Source organism: Ranitomeya variabilis, chromosome 1 (genome assembly GCF_051348905.1).
Source record: "Ranitomeya variabilis isolate aRanVar5 chromosome 1, aRanVar5.hap1, whole genome shotgun sequence".
In the NCBI taxonomy this organism is placed as follows: domain Eukaryota; kingdom Metazoa; phylum Chordata; class Amphibia; order Anura; family Dendrobatidae; genus Ranitomeya; species Ranitomeya variabilis.
In genome coordinates, this window is record NC_135232.1 from 848,782,664 (window position 1) to 848,804,648 (window position 21,985).

The 21,985-nt window shown below is 43.2% G+C and overlaps 1 protein-coding gene across 2 annotated transcripts in view; it reads right to left on the minus strand.

The window, feature by feature from the left end:
- The window catches only part of CDKL2 (cyclin dependent kinase like 2), a 132,603-nt gene that overhangs the window by 62,096 nt on the left and 48,522 nt on the right, over nt 1–21,985 (minus strand). For both annotated transcript variants that reach the window (XM_077276683.1, XM_077276691.1), the window contains exons 4-7: nt 17,021–17,199; nt 16,816–16,928; nt 16,280–16,419; nt 3,794–3,882 (exon numbers count right to left, since the gene is read on the minus strand). In XM_077276683.1, coding sequence (XP_077132798.1) covers nt 3,794–3,882; nt 16,280–16,419; nt 16,816–16,928; nt 17,021–17,199 — 521 coding nt within the window. The remainder of the gene's footprint in view (nt 1–3,793; nt 3,883–16,279; nt 16,420–16,815; nt 16,929–17,020; nt 17,200–21,985) is intronic.

The following is a 21,985-nucleotide window of genomic DNA, read 5'->3' on the forward strand; positions in this document are numbered from 1 at the left end:
AAGAATCTGATTTACCTTGAATCGGCCAAGCGGTTGAATCCTAGACAGGCTCGGTGGTCTTTGTTTTTCTCCCGTTTTGATTTTGTGGTCTCGTATTTTCCGGGATCTAAGAATGTGAAGGCTGATGCCCTGTCTAGGAGTTTTTTGCCTGATTCTCCTGGAGTCCGTGAGCCGGCTGGTATTCTCAAGGAGGGGGTGATTCTTTCTGCTATCTCCCCTGATTTACGGCGGGTGCTTCGGGAGTTTCAGGCTGATAGACCCGACCGCTGTCCTGTGGGGAAATTGCTTGTTCCTGATAGATGGACTAGTAAGGTGATTTCTGAGATTCATTGTTCAGTGTTGGCTGGTCATCCTGGGATCTTTGGTACCAGAGATTTGGTTGCCAGGTCCTTTTGGTGGCCTTCTTTGTCGCGGGATGTGTGTTCCTTCGTGCAGTCCTGTGGGATCTGTGCTCGGGCTAAGCCCTGCTGTTCTCGTGCTAGTGGGTTGCTTTTGCCCTTGCCTATCCCTGAGAGGCCCTGGACGCATATTTCCATGGATTTTATTTCTGATCTCCCTGTTTCTCAGAAGATGTCTGTCATCTGGGTGGTTTGTGACCGGTTTTCTAAAATGGTCCATTTGGTACCTTTGCCTAAGTTGCCTTCCTCCTCTGATTTGGTTCCTTTGTTTTTCCAGCATGTGGTTCGTTTGCATGGTATTCCGGAGAATATTGTGTCTGACAGAGGTACCCAGTTTGTTTCTAGGTTTTGGCGGTCCTTTTGTGGTAGAATGGGCATTAATTTGTCTTTTTCTTCGGCGTTTCACCCTCAGACAAATGGACAGACGGAGCAAACCAATCAGACCTTGGAAACCTATTTGAGATGCTTTGTGTCGGCTGATCAGGATGATTGGGTTACATTCTTGCCGTTGGCCGAGTTTGCCCTTAATAATCGGGCTAGTTTTGCTACCTTGGTTTCGCCTTTTTTTTGTAATTTTGGTTTTCATCCTCGCTTTTCTTCAGGGCAGGTTGAGCCTTTGGACTGTCCTGGGGTAGATTCTGTGGTGGACAGGTTGCAGCGGATTTGGACTCATGTGGTGGACAATTTGACATTGTCTCAGGAAAAGGCTCAACGTTTTGCTAACCGCCGTCGGTGCGTTGGTCCCCGGCTTCGGGTTGGGGATTTGGTCTGGTTGTCTTCTCGTCATGTTCCTATGAAGGTCTCTTCCCCTAAGTTCAAACCTCGTTTTATTGGTCCTTATAGGATTTCGGAAATTATCAATCCGGTGTCTTTTCGTTTGGCCCTTCCAGCTTCGTTTTCCATTCATAATGTGTTCCATAGATCTTTGTTGCGGAGATATGTGGTGCCCGTGGTTCCCTCCATTGACCCTCCTGCTCCGGTGTTGGTTGGGGGGGAGCTGGAGTATGTGGTGGAGAAGATTTTGGATTCTCATCTTTCAAGGCGGAAACTTCAGTATCTGGTCAAGTGGAAGGGTTATGGCCAGGAGGATAACTCTTGGGTTTTTGCCTCCGATGTTCATGCTGCCGATTTGGTATGTTCTTTTCATTTGGCTCGTCCCGATTGGCCTGGGGGCTCTGGTGAGGGTTCGGTGACCCCTCCTCAAGGGGGGGGGTACTGTTGTGAGTTCCGTTCTTGGGCTCCATCCTGTGGTTGCAAATGGTATTTTTGGGAGTTCTGCTCTTGGGCTCCCTCTGGTGGTTTCAAGTGGTACTTAGCAGCTGCTTCCACTAATCGGTTCCCTGGCCTTGTTATTTAACTGGGCTTTGGGCTGTAGTGGATGCCAGCTGTCAATGTTCCTTCCTGTGGATTCAGTCCTTTTCTGGAAGTTCTCTGTTGGCCAGTCCATTTCAGCTTAAGATAAGTTCTGCTAGTTTTTGGGTGTTTCCCTGCCTATGACCTTTTGTTCAGTTTAAGTTATGTCTCTTTTGTCCAGCTTGTCATCATGAAATATTCCGGCTAGTTGGAAGCTCTGGGGTTGCAGATTTGCCCCTCCACACCGTGAGTCGGTGTGGAGGTTATTTTTGTAAACTCTGCGTGGACATTTAGTTTTTATACTGACCGCACAGTAGCCTTTTCTTTCTCTGTCTATTTAGATAGTAGTGGCCTCCTTTGCTAAAATCTAGTTTCATTTCTGAGTTTGTCATTTCCCTCTTCACTCACCGTCAATATTTGTGGGGGGCTATCTTTCCTTTGGGGGTTTCTCTGAGGCGAGATAGTTTTCCGTTTCCATCTTCAGGGGTAGCTAGTTCTTAGGCTGTGAAGAGGCGTCTAGGCAGAGATAGGAACGCTCCACGGCTATTTCTAGTGTTGGTGTTAGGAGTAGGGATTGCGGTCAGTAAAGTTACCACCTCCTCAGAGCTAGTACAATATTTGTTTTACCCACTAGGTCATTTTAGTGCTGCTCCGTAATCACTAGGTCATATAGGTGATTACTGTCTGTAGAGCTGCCACCTCCTCTGAGCTTGTCCATGATTGGTTTTACCCACCAGGTCATCTCAGTACCACTCCGTAACCACCAGGTCATAACAGCTCTGAGCATAGTCTAGCAAGTTTGCTAGCTCTGGTGGCCCGGATGTCGTCATTTCAACAATCGGTTCCTTGTGATGACTTCGTGGGGGCGCCGATCAGAGAGCAGTGGAGGCTCCCTCCCTGAGCTTGCCTGCTAAATACTGCTATCGATATTGAGCGCAGACAGTATTTAGGGGGTTAAAGTGCTAGGTGCGGTGCAGGAGTGTTCGGTGTCAAATGTCAGAATCAGCTGACACCTAGAGCCGATCGCGGCACAGCATCTGTTCACACAAAATCACCATGACGTGTCCATACATGATTGGTCGGTAAGTACCAGCCAACCATAATGTATGGATACGTCCAATGTCGGGAAGAGGTTAAAGCATAACCGTCATTATAATTTTTATTTCATAAATCAATACTACACATTAAAAAAGCAACTTTGAGATATATCTTATCACAACAATGTTCTTCTTTCTCTGCCATAATTGGTCATTATTAAGACAGACCTTTGAGTAACTGAGATAGAATCTCATCAGTAGCTGCTCTCATCTCCTATGTGGATAGGAGGGGGAGGGGCTGTCTCTAGCTCCTTTTTCCTCACCATCTACATATAATATTATCCATCTATCTCAGTAATGTAATAATCTGTCTTCACTGAACACATATCTTACCTCACAATTTAGAATTTTGATAATGACTGATCAATTATGGCACAGAAAGAAGAACATTTTTCTGATAAGATATATTACAAAGTTGATTGTTTTCATTTGTACAATCGATTCATGAAATGAAAATTGAAACAGTGATTATGCTTTAAGTCACAGACATGCCAAACCTCCACACACTAATAAACGGTGGTCCTGAGTACCAAAAAATGCAATACATTTGCATTTGGAAAGAGGATAACTTCTGTAACTATGGCAAACATATTGGGGAATCCTACCTCATTCCACTATAGACATCTGTTTAATTTGGACATTTTCAGAAATAAAACATAAAAATGAATTTGGTAATGTTTTTTGTCATATTAGTCATTTATCCAAGTGGGCATCAATTTTTATATTTGGGAGTTCTCTTTAGAACTCTGTCCCATTAAAGGGACCCTGGCAGCAGAGAAAGACACTGCTCGGTGCTTCATGGCGGGGCCAAGTATTTAAATACATCTTCCAACCTGTTTGTGTTCTCTCAATCTCCATGTCAATCCATATGGACCCCAGAACATTAGTCAGACATTTTTAATTTTCAAAGAGGCAGAAATCACCAATAATTAGCTTATCACCCACCTCTCAGAGAAGCCATCCTTCTTGAATAGGTCATGTTGCAGCAAAGTCATACATGACGGCCTCTTGTCTGGGTCAATTTGTAAACAGTGCTGGAAAAGATGTACAATGATAATGTTTAAAATAAACAGAAAAGCTCACTGCTAATTGTCTAACGAGAATAATTAAACATTATTTCACACATGTAATAAGATGGTAATTTGTAAAAAGTTTAAATAGCACATTGTGAAATGCAGACTATTTTGAGACGTTTTGCAAGAATCACACATATATGTAGAACAGCATGAAAGATGACACATTTGTGGGGCTCTGTTTATGCTGAGATTTATTACTTAAATATACACCATATTAGGAGCCATGCGAATCTATGCCCTTCTTTACACTTGCAGGGCAAACCTTGAGTGGGCAACCATCAAGGCCAATAGTAAACTGACATAGAATGCTCTGTACTGTGCTTGTGCAGTGCAAATTTAAATGATATAGATCTGGATTGCCAACCTCAATTTTTCTTTTTTTTGTATTGTCGAGCTTTTTACAGACAAATCAGAACACCATAATGAGTGAGAGACAATAATTAATACATACTATAACTATAATATAACTAGAATTAACACAAACTATAGCTCAATTAAAAAGGACCCTTCACCAAATTTTTCCTGTTAAACTGAAATCACAATGTAATAGAAGCTGCAGAGCGTATTAAAACGTTTATTTTTTATATTGTTTTAAATTGTGCCTCTTTGTTGTGGAGATATTAACAATTAATTTGTTAAGTCTAAATAGATGTTAAACAGTTTTCACTTGTAAGGAGGTGGCAGTGACCCTTGTGTGCTTCCTCTCTCCTGAACACTTAGCACGTGTCACGTGTGGCACACTGACAGTTATTCATGTTCACTAATGCTAATGTAATGTGCAGTTCGCTAATGTTCATTAATGAGGGTCATGTATTGTAATGTGATGCATTTGTTATATACTAAGTGTAAGCTTGTAAGCTTAGGGACAGTATAGGACCATAGGGGGATTAGAATAGAGGGGGCACGATAGAGAATAGGATAAATAAGAGTATTAGTTTAGGCACAGGCAGCAAGGAGTTAAGTAGATGGGAGGGGCAGAGCAGCACAAAGCAGGGAGATATAGGATAGACACTTCCTGGTTCTGTCAGACACCTGGGCAGTCTGCCCATGGGGCAGAACGCATACAGTGAGACAGTTACAGGCTGTGGTGGATAAGTCTGAAGATGGCAGTAAGGGCCCCCCGGCTGAAGAATAGTGCAGTCGAGCACCAGCTGAACAGGACCATCCCCAAGAAGGATCCGGCCTCTACGACCGGGGCGGGGGCAGCTGAGATGGCATTCCCGGCACCTTTACCTATTGGAACCGGACAAGGGGCTGACAGGGAGCTGGTGATGCTGAAGGTACAGATAGAACACGAACCATCCAAAGATGCTGCCCAGATGGCAAAGGAAAGGAAAGCACAGACAGGACAGAGTCTGGCTAGAGGTACGTCCGTGAACGTCAAGAGTAAAGAGAAAGAAATGACAGAGATACTAGAGTCTGCCCATATGCCAGAGGAGGGGAAAGTACAGGAAACATTGCCCTGTGTGAACTGTGCTGCTGATGTGAAGAATGCAGATAAGAAGATGTCTCTGTGTTTTGACTATGCTGTCTGTGAGATGAACACGCTGCTGTCTAGTAAAGTTAAGATGTTGGAAAAAGACCTCATCTTTGAAGTAATTTGCGGAGCTCATGAATGCGGAGCCAGCATGGCAGCAGCTGAGGGGAATCTGACAGAGTTTGTGAGTGTGCTGTGGTGCATGCTGCACATGCAACACCGGGGACTTTTCACGTACAAGGTGCCGGGGTGCTCACTGACTGTTGCTTAGTGAACTCGCCCACACCTACCACCCCATGCCACCCTGTTACACACTGACTTCAGGTATCTCTTCTCACTGTATGACAAATCATAAGGAGGTAGCAACACTCAAAGAAACGTAGATCACACCCCCACCATAGTTTAGAGCCGCTTTCTCAGCGTGTGAAATGTATGACAGACAGTCTGATCTCCTAGTCTAACCTTCTGCATGGGTCAGTATGGGGGAAGGGGCAGCACAGCTGAGTTTATCTGTCTCACATTAAAAACCCTTCTATCAATTCTTTTTCTCTTCTGGTACTGTCAACTTTGCTGTAATGCCAGTACCCCAATCACGCTGTTCAGAGATTAGAGCTCAAAGTGTCAGTATCATCCTTTTTGAATGTTGTGTTCAGCTTGCAATCACTCTCCATTGACATCCGTAAGTATGGTTTAATTTAGAATCATTAAAGGAGTCTGTGTCATTATTTCAATTAAAAGGCTTTATTCTGCTTGTGTGCTTATTTACAATATAACAATAGGATTAGTAATGGATAGGTGTCTTATTGATGCCTCTCCATTACTAAGCCATGGACTTGATGTCACCGGACAATACAAAGGTGACACCAACCCCACAGATATGAACCCCACTTGCCACTGCTACACCGCAAGTGGGAACAGCCGGGTAAAGCGCCAGAATTGGCACATCTAATAGATGCACCTTTTCTGGGTGGCTGCGGGCTACTATTTTTAGGCTGGGGGGTCAATATCCATGGCCCCTTACCAGCCTGAGAATACCAGTCCGCAGCTGTTAGCTTTAGCATGGCTGGTTGTCAAAAGTGGGGTGAACCCCATGACATTTTTAAAATTTATTTATTTAAATCATTTAAAAAAAACGGGTGGGACCCCTCTATTATTTATAACCAGTCTTGCTGAAGATGACAGCTGAGAGTTTTGTCTGGCTGGTTAAAATACAGGGGAACACATGCTGGATTTATTTATAGGACAGGCGGCGGGTGATGAATACTCCCATCAGTCGCTCACTGTTATTAGCATTAGCAGCTGTAGGCTAATGGGAATGATGGGAGCCTCGCTGGTTATAAAAAAAAAACAGGGAAACCAATGTAATTTTTAAAAATGTCTCACGGTGTAGCGCTGAGCTCAGAGAGTTTACCACAGTTCTCTGTGAGAAATTTCTCATAGTGAACTGCGCTTAACTCTCTTAAGCTCAGCACTGTACCGTTAGACTTTCTCATGGTGCTAGTGGAGATCTCGCTGAGGTCACTGTAGTTAATTTTCCCAGCAGGGAATGGAGCCACAGTTACCGACGGTAAACTCAATGATGTCACCGCTAGTCATTGACACTGCGCTCGCAGCAGCTCATTCCTCAGTCGGGCAAAGCACCAGAATGGCGCATCTAATAGATGCTCCTTTTCTGGGCAGTTGCAGGCAGTTATTTTTAGGCTGGGGGAGGAAAATGCTCATAACCCCTTACCAGCCTAAGAATACCAGCCCCCAGTTGTCTGCTTTAGCTTGGTTGGTTGTCAAAAATGGGGTGGAACCCACGCCGTTTGTTTTAAATCATTTATTTAAATAATTAAAAAATCAGAGTGGAGGACCCCTCTATTCTTGATAACCAGCCTTGCTGAAGCTCACAGATGAGGGTTGCAGACTCCAGCTGTGAGTTTTGCCTGATTGGTTATCAAAAATACAGGGGAAAAAGATTTGTGTTCAGTTTCAGGTATGGCCCAATGGATAAGTGTATTCGGTCAGTGATAAGGAAGAATTGGCAAATTTTAGAAAAGGACACTGACTTATCAGAAATAGTGGCAAGGGGCCCTTTAACCCCTTTCTGACCTTAGACGGGATCGTATGTCCGAGGTCAGATCCCCTGCTTTGATGCGGGCTCTGGTGGTGAGCCCGCATCAAAGCCGGGACATGTCAGCTGTTTTGAACAGCTGACATGTGCCTGCAATAGCGACGGGTGGAATCGCGATCCACCCGCCGCTATTAACTAGTTAAATGCCGCTGTCAAACGCTGACAGCGGCGTTTAACTACCGCTTCTGGCCATCGGGCCGGAAATGAGCACATCACCGACCCCCGTCACATGATCGGGGGTCAGTGATGCGTCGTCATGACAACCTGAGGTCTCCTTGATACCTCTATGGTTGTTGATGCCGGCTTGCTGTGAGCGCCACCCTGTGGTCGGCGCTCATAGCAAGCCTGTAATTCAGCTACATAGGAGTGATCTGATGATCGCTCCTATGCAGCTGAGCCTTCCATGGAGGCTATTGAAGCATGGCAAAAGTAAAAAAAAAATGTTTAAAAAAAATATGAAAAAAAAAATATATAAAACTTTAAATCATCCTCCTTTCGCCCCATTGAAAATAAAGCAATAATTAAAAAAAAATCAAATATACACATATTTGGTATTGCCATGCTCAGAATCGCCCGATCTATCAATAAAAAAAAGGATTAACATGATCGCTAAATGGCGTAGCGAGAAGAAAAAAAAAACGCCAGAATTTCTTTTTTTTGGTCGCCGCGACATTGCATTAAAATGCAATAACGGGTGATCAAAAGAACGTATCTGCACCAAAATGGTATCAAACGTCAGCTAGGCACGCAAAAAATAAGCCCTCACCCGACCCCAGATCATGAAAAATGGAGACCCTACCGGTATTGGAAAATGGCGCATAAAAAACTGCATGAGGGCGCATACGAGGAAGCCGTGAATCGCTGTCTCGGGACAGACGGCACCTCTGCACTTCGGACATGGAGCCTCAGCGCACTTCAGACAGCGATTCACGGCTTCCTCGTATGCGCCCTCATGCAGTTTTTTATTTCAGGATCCAGCAGGATTTACTGACCCCGGGTCGTACCAATACGCAGGCCTCTTTTAGGCCCTCATATCACGCTCACTACTCCAGTTTTGTTAGAGATTATTCTGATGAAGGTCTTATAATCAGCCCGAAAACGTTAAATAACTAATCTTTGAACTGGATGCACAATAAAAGGAATGTTCAACTTTTTCTTCAATACAGCGAGTGCCAAGTTTTTTGTGATTACTATTTGACGGGCTGGAAACCTGACTTGTGCACCACCAACTAGGATCTTTGAGTGCTGTGTGTTTCTAAATCACAAGTGACTTATGTTATCTCCCCTGACCAGGAGCTGCGGTATGTACCAACCATAAACTAAAGCAGCCATGCGTAGTTTGACACAGCAGTGCCATATTCACAAGATTATCTCAGCACAGGAACATTTTTTTAACACATACAATTGTGTAACTTATTATTATTCCAAGATTTATTCATTAAAACTTGATTGTCCACCACTGATTTATATACTTGGTAAATTTAGTGAAGCTCACAGAAAAAATCCCCCCAAAAAATTAAAAATTAACCTTTATTAATATAATATGATAAAAGACAACCACATAAGTGCACTACTCAACCATCACCAAAAATTAGCAGCATACTACAGGAAAAGCCAGGGTGGTGCCAAGCCCTGCGCTATACTAAAAAAACACCCTACCTACCAGCGGAGGTTGGCACCCTATTAACCTGCACAATGGCGCCCCCGCTCCTCGTTGACTCTCCCTGCTACCCCTAATGGGCCCTGCTGGGATGGGGAAAAGAAAAATCACTCAAGCAGTGCCCCTCTAGAAAATGATGCGTCAGCAACGATGAATTAGTAGATCTATCTTGTTACCTATATTTTTTCCTTCCTGTCAGCTTAGCTGTTGTGAACTCTATTTTTGGGCTCCCTCTAGTGGTCACAAGCGGTACTGTGTAGTGTTGTCTTTCTGCAGGTTGCAGCATCAGCTGGTTCGTTATCCTTGGTTGGTTTCCTATTTAGCCCACCTGGATACTCAGTTCCTTGCCTGCTATCAATGTATTCAGTGCTCTTCAGATTCCTTGTGTCTACCTTGCTCCCAGTCTCTCCAAGACAAGCTAAGTTTTTGTTTGATCATTGTTTGATTATCAGCGTTCATTATGTTTTTAGTCCAGCTCGCTAAAATGTGATTTCCTCGCTTGCTGGTTGCTCTAGGGGACTGAGTTTCTCCCCCCACACCGTTAGTTGGTGTGGGAGTTCTTGAAATCTCAGAGTGGATATTTTGTAAGGGTTTTTTACTGACCGCATAGATTCCCTTTTCTATTTTCTGCTATCTAGTATTAGTGGGCCTCATTTGCTGAATCTGCTTTCACCCCTGTGTATGTGCCTTCCTCTTACCTCACCGTTATTATTTGTTGGGGGCTTCTATATCTTTGGGGGTTATTTCTCTGGAGGCAAGAGAGGTCTTTCTTTCTCTCTAGGGGTAGTTAGTTCCTCAGGCTGGCTCGAGACGTCTAGGATTTTTAGGCACGTTCACCGGCTACTTCTAGTGTGTTTGGATAGGTTCAGATTTGCGGTCAGTCTAGTTTGCCACCTCCCTAGAGCTTGTCCTATGTTTGTTACTTAGCAGGAGTAATTTGTGATCCTCAACCACTAAGGATCATAACAGTATAGCAGGCCAAAAAGTGTTTAATGCATCGCAGAAGTGGGATAAAAAGAAGACCTGAGTACATTTTTTTTTCCCCTCCCGCTTTTCCTTTGCTGCAGTCTGTTTAGCTTCTTTCATCCCCTTGAACTCTGGGTGGTTTTGAGCTCAGCTGCAGACATGAATGTTCAGACTCTGACTTCTAGTGTGGATCATCTTACTGCACGGGTGCAAAGTATTCAGGATTTTGTTATTCATAGCCCTATGTCAGAACCAAAGATACCTATTCCTGAGTTGTTTTCTGGAGATAGATCTAGGTTTCTAAATTTTAAGAATAATTGTAAGTTATTTCTATCTCTGAGACCTCGTTCCTCTGGTGATTCCGCTCAGCAAGTTAAAATTGTTATCTCCTTGTTGCGTGGCGACCCTCAAGATTGGGCTTTCTCTCTGGTGCCAGGAGATCCTGCATTGCTTAATGTAGATGCATTTTTTCTGGCTCTTGGACTGCTTTATGAGGAGCCTAATCTTGATAATCAGGCAGAAAAAGCGTTGCTGGCTATCTCTCAAGGTCAGGATGAAGCAGAGGTGTATTGTCAAAAATTTCGGAAATGGTCGGTGCTTACTCAATGGAATGAGTGTGCCCTGGCTGCAAATTTCAGAGAAGGTCTTTCTGAGGCCGTTAAGAATGTTAGGGTGGGGTTTCCCACCCCTACAAGTCTGAGTGATTCTATGGCTTTAGCCATTCAGGTTGATCGGCGTTTGCGGGAGCGCAAATCTGCTCATCCTTTGGCGGTATTTTCTGGACAGAGACCTGAGTCTATGCAATGTGACCGAACTCTGACCAGAATTGAGCGACAAAGTCATAGACGTCAAAATGGGTTGTGCTTTTACTGTGGTGATTCTACTCATGTTATCTCAGCATGCTCTAAACACTTAAAAAAATCGCTAAACCTGTCACCATTGGTACTATACAGCCTAAATTTATTTTGTCTGTTACTTTGATTTGTTCTTTGTCGTCCTACCCGGTTATGGCTTTTGTGGATTTGGGTGCTGCCCTGAATCTGATGGATTTGTCGTTTGCCAGGCGCTGTGGTTTTGTCCTGGAGCCTTTGGAATTTCCTATTCCTCTGAGGGGAATTGATGCTACGCCATTGGCTGAGAATAAGCCTCAGTATTGGACGCAAATGACCATGTGCATGACTCCCGTACATCAGGAGGTGATTCGCTTTCTTGTTCTGCATAATTTGCATTATGTTGTCGTTTTGGGTCTGCCATGGCTGCAAGCTCATAATCCAGTTTTAGATTGGAAAGCTATGTCTGTGTCGAGTTGGGGTTGTCAGGGAATTCATGGCGATACTCCGTTGGTGTCTATTGCTTCTTCCACTTTTTCTGAGGTCCCTGAGTTTTTGTCTGACTTCCAGGATGTATTTGATGAGCCCAGGTCCAGTGCCCTCCCCCCTCATAGGGATTGTGACTGTGCTATAAATTTAATTCCTGGTAGTAAATTCCCTAAGGGACGACTTTTTAATTTGTCTATACCAGAGCATGCCGCTATGCGGAGTTATATAAAGGAGTCTTTGGAGAAGGGACATATTCGCCCATCCTCTTCCCCTCTTGGTGCAGGATTTTTTTTTGTGGCCAAGAAGGACGGTTCTTTGAGACCTTGTATAGATTATCGTCTTCTGAATAAAATTACAGTCAAATTTCAGTATCCTTTGCCACTATTGTCTGATTTGTTTGCTCGGATTAAGGGTGCCAGTTGGTTCACCAAGATAGATCTCCGTGGTGCATATAACCTTGTGCGCATTAAGCAGGGAGATGAATGGAAAACAGCATTTAATACGCCCGAAGGCCATTTTGAGTACTTGGTGATGCCTTTTGGACTCTCTAATGCTCCTTCTGTGTTTCAGTCCTTCATGCATGACATCTTCCGAGAATATCTGGATAAATTTATGATTGTTTATCTGGATGACATTTTGGTCTTTTCTGATGATTGGGAGTCCCATGTGAAGCAGGTCAGGATGGTGTTTCAGGTCCTGTGTGCTAATGCTTTATTTGTGAAGGGCTCAAAATGCCTCTTTGGAGCACAGAAGGTTTCCTTTTTGGGTTTTATTTTTTCTCCTTCTACTGTGGAGATGTACCCAGTCAAGGTCCAGGCTATTCATGACTGGACTCAGCCCACGTCTGTTAAGAGTCTTCAGAAGTTCTTGGGTTTTGCTAATTTTTACCGTCGTTTCATCGCTAATTTTTCTAGCGTGGTTAAACCTTTGACGGATTTGACCAAGAAGGGTTCTGATGTGACTAATTGGTCTCCTGCGGCCGTGGAGGCCTTTCGGGAGCTGAAGCACCGGTTTTCTTCAGCTCCAGTCTTATGTCAGCCAGATGTCTCTCTCCCCTTCCAGGTCGAGGTTGATGCTTCTGAGATTGGAGCAGGGGCTGTTTTGTCGCATAGAAGCTCTGATGGCTCTGTGATGAAGCCATGTGCTTTCTTTTCAAGAAAGTTTTCGCCTGCCGAGCGGAATTATGATGTTGGTAATCGGGAGTTGTTGGCTATGAAGTGGGCATTTGAGGAGTGGCGACATTGGCTCAAAGGAGCTAAACATCGTGTGGTGGTCTTGACGGATCACAAAAATCTGATTTACCTTGAATCTGCCAAGCGCCTGAATCCTAGACAGGCTCGTTGGTCGTTGTTTTTCTCCCGTTTCAACTTCGTGGTCTCATACCTGCCCGGTTCGAAGAACGTGAAAGCTGATGCACTTTCTAGGAGTTTTGTGCCTGACTCTCCGGGAGTTTCTGAGCCGGCTGGTATTCTCGGAGAGGGAGTTATTTTGTCTGCCATTTCCCCAGATTTGCGACGAGTGCTGCAGAAATTTCAGGTGGATAGACCTGACCGTTGTCCACCAGAGAGACTGTTTGTCCCGGATAGATGGACCAGCAGAGTTATTTCCGAGGTTCATTCTTCGGTGTTGGCGGGTCATCCTGGGATTTTTGGTACCAGAGATTTGGTGGCTAGGTCCTTCTGGTGGCCTTCCTTGTCGCGGGATGTGCATTCCTTTGTGCAGTCTTGTGGGATTTGTGCTCGGGCTAAGCCTTGCTGTTCTCTAGCCAGCGGTTTGCTTTTGCCTTTGCCTGTTCCGAAAAGGCCTTGGACGCACATTTCCATGGATTTTATTTCGGATCTTCCAGTATCTCAGAAAATGTCTGTCATCTGGGTGGTGTGTGATCGTTTTTCCAAGATGGTCCATTTGGTGCCCTTGCCTAAGTTGCCTTCTTCCTCCGATTTGGTTCCTCTATTTTTTCAGAATGTGGTTCGCTTGCACGGCATTCCTGAAAATATTGTGTCTGATAGAGGATCCCAGTTTGTGTCCAGGTTTTGGCAGACTTTTTGTGCTAAGATGGGCATTGATTTGTCTTTTTCGTCGGCCTTCCATCTTCAGACTAATGGCCAAACCGAGCGAACTAATCAGACGTTGGAAACTTATTTGAGATGTTTTGTTTCTGCTGATCAGGATGATTGGGTGACTTTTTTGCCTTTGGCCGAGTTTGCCCTTAATAATCGGGCTAGTTCTGCTACTTTGGTTTCGCCTTTTTTCTGCAATTCTGGTTTCCATCCTCGTTTTTCCTCGGGTCAGGTTGAGCCTTCTGACTGTCCTGGGGTGGATTCTGTGGTGGATAGGTTGCAGCAGATTTGGAACCATGTGGTGGACAATTTGAGGTTGTCACAGGAGAAGGCTCAGCGCTTTGCCAACCGCCGCCGCGGTGTGGGTCCCCGACTTCGTGTTGGGGATTTGGTGTGGCTGTCTTCTCGGTATGTTCCTATGAAGGTCTCCTCTCATAAATTCAAGCCTCGCTTCATCGGTCCTTATAAGATCTTGGAAATCCTTAACTCGGTGTCTTTTCGTTTGGATCTCCCAGCATCGTTTGCCATTCATAATGTGTTCCATAGGTCTTTGTTGCGGAGGTATATGGTACCTGTGGTTCCTTCTGTTGAGCCTCCTGCTCCGGTGCTGGTCGAGGGTGAATTGGAGTACGTGGTGGAGAAGATTTTGGATTCTCGTATCTCTAGACGGAGGCTGCAGTATTTGGTTAAGTGGAAGGGCTATGGTCAGGAGGATAATTCCTGGGTTGTCGCCTCTGATGTTCATGCGGCCGATTTGGTTCGTGCCTTCCACGCGGCTCATCCTGATCGCCCTGGGGGTCTTGATGAGGGTTCGGTGACCCCTCCTCAAGGGGGGGTACTGTTGTGAACTCTATTTTTGGGCTCCCTCTAGTGGTCACAAGCGGTACTGTTTTGTGTTGTCTTTCTGCAGGTTGCAGCATCAGCTGGTTCGTTATCCTTGGTTGGTTTCCTATTTAGCCCACCTGGATACTCAGTTCCTTGCCTGCTATCAATGTATTCAGTGCTCTTCAGATTCCTTGTGTCTACCTTGCTCCCAGTCTCTCCAAGACAAGCTAAGTTTTTGTTTGATCATTGTTTGATTATCAGCGTTCATTATGTTTTTAGTCCAGCTCGCTAAAATGTGATTTTCTCGCTTGCTGGTTGCTCTAGGGGACTGAGTTTCTCCCCCCACACCGTTAGTTGGTGTGGGGGTTCTTGAAATCTCAGAGTGGATATTTTGTAAGGGTTTTTTACTGACCGCATAGATTCCCTTTTCTATTTTCTGCTATCTAGTATTAGTGGGCCTCATTTGCTGAATCTGCTTTCACCCCTGTGTATGTGCCTTCCTCTTACCTCACCGTTATTATTTGTTGGGGGCTTCTATATCTTTGGGGATTATTTCTCTGGAGGCAAGAGAGGTCTTTCTTTCTCTCTAGGGGTAGTTAGTTCCTCAGGCTGGCTCGAGACGTCTAGGATTTTTAGGCACGTTCACTGGCTACTTCTAGTGTGTTTGGATAGGTTCAGATTTGCGGTCAGTCCAGTTTGCCACCTCCCTAGAGCTTGTCCTATATTTGTTACTTAGCAGGAGTAATTTGTGATCCTCAACCACTAAGGATCATAACACTTAGCACCATATCTATAGGGGACTGGCCCGATGGTGATACGGACTATATTGCTTACATGCACCATTTATGGAAGAAGCTAAGTAACCCTTTTTGTATCTATTTTACTCCTGATGAACTTCCTGGAATTTGGGGAGGGGAAACGCGTTGAGTTAGAAAGGGAAGTTTCGTGAGTTATGAGGAGATACATCGGATTATGACCTGGTGTTGTTGGGTGTCAGAAAGGGCTTAGGGGGATCTTTCTCTGCAACACTGTATGTTGCTCTGTACCACTGGCTTGATGCCCATGATTTGATTAATGAGGAGATAGTATCTTTATTTATTGTTGTTCGTATCTGCCCTCGTTTATATAATTTGATTAATGAGGAGATTGTATCTTTATTTTTTTGTTATTTGTATCTGCCCTCATTTATATGTTTATCTGTAAACTATGTGGTATGTGAAGCATGAATGACCATCACAGTAAGGGAATATCTACATATGCATAAATTGTACCCCTAAGGACACCCTTGACACATGGTAACAAATTGAGGATTGTATTCTTCCTGATACATCTTAAGCACTACAAGCACCTTAACCTACCTTCCATATCTCATATATAGGGTTAGACTAGTGGACAGTTCTTTATTAGGGTGCCAACCCCCGCTGACAGGAAGGAAAAAATATAGGTAACAAGATAGATCTACTAATTCATCGTTGCTGACGCATCATTTTCTAGAGGGGCACTGCTTGAGTGATTTTTCTTTTCCCCATCCCAGCAGGGCCCATTAGGGGTAGCAGGGAGAGTCAATGAGGAGCGGAGGCGCCATTGCGCAGGTTAATAGGGTGCCAACCTCCGCTGGTAGGTAGGGTGTTTTTTAGTGTAGCGCAGGGCTTGGCACCACCCTGGCTTTTCCTGTAGTATGCTGCTAATTTTTGGTGATGGTTGAGTAGTGCACTTATGTGGTTGTCTTTTATCATATTATATTAATAAAGGTTAATTTTTAATTTTTTTGGGGGATTTTTTCCGTGAGCTTTAATTACATCCCCAAGGATATTTTTTCTCTGTGAATTTTAAATTTAGTGAAGTAGCAGTGTTAAACCCTAATATCTTTCAGCCAGCCCTTATAAAACCCAAATATGATGTTATGCTGAACTTATTGATGTCATAGAATACCTTGGCTAAATCTAATATAACAGGAGAGAGTTTTGGATATCTCTTTTCAAGAGGTTCAACTTCCTTTATCTCTGGTAAAGTCACACCAGCAAATAGTGGATTCTTGTAGAATAGCTCCTGCAGGCGTGGAGTCAGATTTCCTGTAACAGATAATTATTACTTATGAAGATAGTTCATTATTTTGTTACTTTTTTATTAACACCTTTGTTAATTAGTTGCCAAATGCCATTTGGTACGTTAAAGGACTTTATTTTACATTTTATTGTACAAAGCCAAAAGAGCAAGAGGTTAAATGAATCACCAGAGTGCAATAAAATATATAATGGCTCTGTTCACACCGATCTTGGGTCTTTAGCTTAGACTATAATGCTATTCCAAGATATCTGTTAGCTCAATATATGCCAGAAGACTATATTTTGGCATTTGTCTGACTGTCATGCATGATGTTACTTTTTAGTTTGTTCAATAATATTAATCATTGACAATATCATTAGATTTTTTACGTTTTTTACAGAAATCTGTTAAAATAATGTTACCTTGGCATTTCACTATGTGGTATAACTGGTCAATATCAGAGTCTCCAGGAAAAAGTGGTTCTCCAGTAAGCATTTCTGTTACCAAACAGCCAATAGCCCACACATCAACAGCCCTGAAGAAAAAAAGATCACAGCATTTATCCTCCCTTGAAGACAAGACATATTGCTAAATATTTAATTGTAGTTCATAGTTAGAAGGTCTTACTTGCCATACTTGATATCTCCAACCAAAAGCTCAGGTGCTCTGTACCATCTGGTGGCCACATAATCTGTATATACTTCTCCTGGAGCAGCCAGCGTTCGTGCAAATCCAAAATCACATAGTTTTACCACTCCTGAGTGGGAAACCAATATATTCTCCGGTTTTATGTCTCTATGAATAATCTAGAAGTTGCATTAAACAAAAGGAAAATATACAGTTAGGTCCACAAATATTTGGACATTGACTAATCTTTGTGATTTGTGCTCTGCATGCCACTATTTTTTATTTGAAATGAAACAACTGAGAAGCAATTGAGGTGTAGACTTTCACGTTTAATTAAAGTGGTTGAAGAAAAATATGCTGTGAAATATTTAGAAATTGCAACTATTTTTCTACAAAGTTTCCTAATTTCAGGGGCTCAAAAGTAATTGGACAAATTAACTTTATCATAAATAAAATGTTCACTTTTAATCCTTTGCAGGCAATGACTTGCTGGAGAATGGAAGCCATTGACGTGACTAAATGTTTGGTTTCCTCCTTTGTGATGCTTTGCCAAATCTTTACTGCATCTGACTTCAGTTGTAGCTTGTTTCTTCGTCTTTCTGCCTTAAGTTTTGTAGTAAGCATGTAAAATGCATGCTCGATGGGGTTGAGATCTAGTGATTGACTTGGCCATTGCAGAATATTCCACTTCTTTCTCTTAAAAATCTCCTAAGGTTGGTTTTGCTGCATGTTTTGTGTCATCATTGTCCATCTGTACTATGAAGCGCCGTCCAATCAATCTTGCTGCATTTGGTTAAATCTGAGCAGAAAATATAGCACTGTATACTTCGGGAATTCATCCGGCTGCTTCTGTCTTCAGTCACATCATCAATCAACACTTTAGGTGGATGTTGTTTGCTGTTGATCTTCAGACCTTTTTAAGTTCCGAAGCTTACCAGTGCGCTGTTTATTTTTTCAGACTGTACCAAACTGCTGATTTGGCCACTCCTAACATGTCCAGTTTCTGATGGATTTCTTGTTTTTTTTTCAGCCTAATGATGGTCTGTTTCTCTTCCATTCAGAGTTCCTTTGACCACAATTTTTGAGTTCACAGGTTACCTCTTCCAAATGTAAATGCTACACCTGTAATCAGCTCCAGACCTTTTTGCCTGCTTAATTGATGATGGATTAATTAATGAGGGAATAGCCTATGCAACCAGTCAAAGATGTTTTGAGATAATTGTCCAATTACTTTTGGTCCCTTGGAAAAGAGTCAGCTAAATATTAAAGAGCAGTAACTCTCTTACTCCAAAAAGGATGTGAATACCCTCAAATGAAAGCTATAATTGGATAGTAGAATAGGAGGAGTAGTCTGCACTGCTGTGCTAGATTCAAGAACTCTGGAGGATGTGATGAGCGATTAGACCATATGGTTTATTCTTAATACATTTAGAAGTACAACCAACTACTTCATCAGGAAAACCACAGTATTGTTTTTCTCATAGATTGTAAGCTTGCGAGCAGGGCCTTCATTCCTCTTGGTATCTATTTTGATCTGTGATTATTGTTATGCTGTAATGTCTATTGTCTGTACAAGTCCCCTCTATAATTGTAAAGTGCTGCGGAATATGTTGATGCCATAGAAATAAAATTATTATTATTATTATTATTATTAGAATAAACCACATGGAGTAGTCCCTCATGACGTCCTCCGGATTTCTTGAATCTAGCATAGTAGCACAGACTTCTACTTCTACCCTCCTACCAATTGTTCTACATGGCAGGATCTCCCGATCTGAGGGTACTGCAGCAGCTGTCATACCATGATGCTCAGTTGTGGGTTAAACAACTCCAAACCCAAACGGTGAGCAATTTGTATACCTCTCACCTAGACCAATTTCTCCACCGGATTTTCCCCACTTGGTATCTCCCCCTCTCTGAAGTTAAAGCTGAGAATCTGCACTTTAAGCCCATGTTGATTATGTAACTGTATCTTGAATAAGTTTTGGTAAACAGCTAAATTGCCAAAACTTTTGTCATTGTCCAAATATTTCTGTACCTAACTGTACAGGGTGAAAAATCCAGATCTTTATGATAGGAGATTCAGACAAAAGTTAAATAAATATATAAAGTATTATAATCTTGTACTTAAAATAAAAAGGAATAAGCTTTAGTTCTTGGTTACTAGATTCATCTCTGGAGGTAAAGATGGCTCCAGAAAAAAGGCCTGGAATTTCTTTTTATGAGAGAGGCAGCTGACATCTAAAATTGTGGAGACTTGCCCTAGTCATCAGATGCATTATTTCTGAATTTGCTGCCTTATACTACAAAAGAAAATTATTCAGCACTTGGACTCTGTATTCCCAAAAAACGTAAATCTTTATTAGTCCATTTTGAAAAATAATTTCTATCAAATAGACCAAAAATTAATGAATGTCTCTCCTATAAATTTGATAAACAACACCTACAGTGGGTACAGAAAGTATTCACACCCCTTTAAATTTTTCACCCTGTTTCATTGCAGCCATTTGGTAATTTCAAAAAAGTTCATTTTTTTCTCATTAACCCCTTCATGACCTTGGGATTTTCCGTTTTTCCGTGTTCGTTTTTCACTCCCCTCCTTCCCAGAGCCATAACTTTTTTATTTTTCCGTCAATATGGCCATGTGAGGGCTTATTTTTTGCGGGTCAAGTTGTACTTTTGAACGACATCATTGGTTTTACCATGACGTTTACTAGAAAATGTGAAAAAAATTCCAAGTGCGTTGAAATTGCAAAAAAAGTGCAATCCCACACTTGTTTTTGTTTGGCTACTTTGCTAGGTTCACTAAGTGCTAAAAATGACCTGCAATTATGATTCTCCAGGTCATTATGAGTTCACAAGGCACAGATGATTGGCCTCGGGGAGACCAAAACATCCAACACCGCGGAGACACCATCACATGTTTCTCAACGCAGTGATCCAGAACACTGCCCCCATCCCTTATGGGAAATATGCAAACGCATGTAGGATAGCTGCGGAGACACCATCACGTGTTTCTCAACGCAAGCAGTGAATAGCCAGACCTTTTCCCGGGAAGGAACAACCATGGGAAGGGCAGCATCCAATAAAGGAAAACATCCAATACAGGAAAACCACCTATGCCAAGCATGGTATCCATCCACAGACAGCTGTTTCGGGGTGTTTGCCCCTCATCAGTGTGGAGTAGGAATCTGGCTATTAGGAGCAGTGCCTAGTAAAAGGCTGTAAAGGCACAGATGATTGGCTTCGGGGAGACCAAAACATCCAACACCGCGGAGACACCATCACGTGTTTCTCAACGCAGTGATCCAGAACACTGCCCCCATCCCTTATGGGAAATATGCAAACGCATATGATGGTGTCTCCGCGGTGTTGGATGTTTTGGTCTCCCCAAGGCCAATCATCTGTGCCTTTACAGCCTTTTACTAGGCACTGCTCCTAATAGCCAGATTCCTACTCCACACAGATGAGGGGCAAACACCCCCGAAACAGCCGTCTGTGGATGGATACCATGCTTGGCATAGGTGGTTTTCCTGTATTGGATGTTTTCCTTTATTGGATGCTGCCCTTCCCGTGGTTGTTTCTTCCCGGGGAAAGGTCTGGCTATTCACTGCTTGCGTTGAGAAACACGTGATGGTGTCTCCGCAGCTATCCTACATGCGTTTGCATATTTCCCATAAGGGATGGGGCAGTGTTCTGGATCACTGCGTTGAGAAACACGTGATGGTGTCTCCGCGGTGTTGGATGTTTTGGTCTCCCCGAGGCCAATCATCTGTGCCTTTACAGCCTTTTACTAGGCACTGCTCCTAATAGCCAGATTCCTACTCCACACTGATGAGGGGCAAACACCCCGAAACAGCTGTCTGTGGATGGATACCATGCTTGGCATAGGTGGTTTTCCTGTATTGGATGTTTTCCTTTATTGGATGCTGCCCTTCCCGTGGTTGTTCCTTCCCGGGGAAAGGTCTGGCTATTCACTGCTTGCGTTGAGAAACACGTGATGGTGTCTCCGCAGCTATCCTACATTATGAGTTCACAGACACCAAACATGTCTAGGTTATTTTTTATCTAAGTGGTGAAAAAAAATTCCAAACTTTAAAAAAAAAAAAAAATTGCCCCATTTTCCTATACCTGTAGCGTCTCCATTTTTCGTGATCTGAGGTCAGGTGAGGGCTTATTTTTTGTGAGCCGAGCTGACGTTTTTAATGATACCATTTTTGTGCAGATACGTTCTTTTGATCGCACGTTATTGCATTTTAATGCAATGTCACGGCGACCAAAAAAAGTAATTTTGGCGTTTCGAATTTTTTTCTCGTTATGCCGTTTAGCGATCAGGTTAATCCTTTTTTTTATTGATAGAACGGGCGATTCTGAACGCGGCGATACCAAATATGTGTATATTTGATTTTATTTTTGTTGTTTTATTTTGAATGGGGCCAAAGAGGGATGATTTAAACTTTTATATTTTTTTTATTTATTTATTTTTTAAACATTTATTTTTACTTTTGCCATGCTTCAATAGCCTCCATGAGAGGCTAGAAGCTGGCATAGCCTGATCGGCTCTGCTACATAGCAGCTTTAATCAGATCGCTGCTATGTAGCTGAATTACAGGCTTGCTATGAGCGCCGACCACAGGGTGGCGCTCACAGCAAGCCGGCATCAGTAACCATAGAGGTCTCAAGGACCTCTATGGTTACTATCCTAACACATCGCTGACCCCCGATCATGTGATGGGGTCGGCGATGAGCGCATTTCCGGCCACGCGGCCGGAAGCGGTAGTTAAATGCCGCTGTCAGCGTTTGACAGCGGCATTTAACTAGTTAATAGCGGTGGGTGGATCGCGATTCCACTCGCCGCTATTACGCGCACATGTCAGCTGTTCAAAACAGCTGACATGTTGCGGCTTTGATGCGGGCTCACCACCGGAGCCCGCATCAAAACAGGGGATCTGAACTCAGACATAC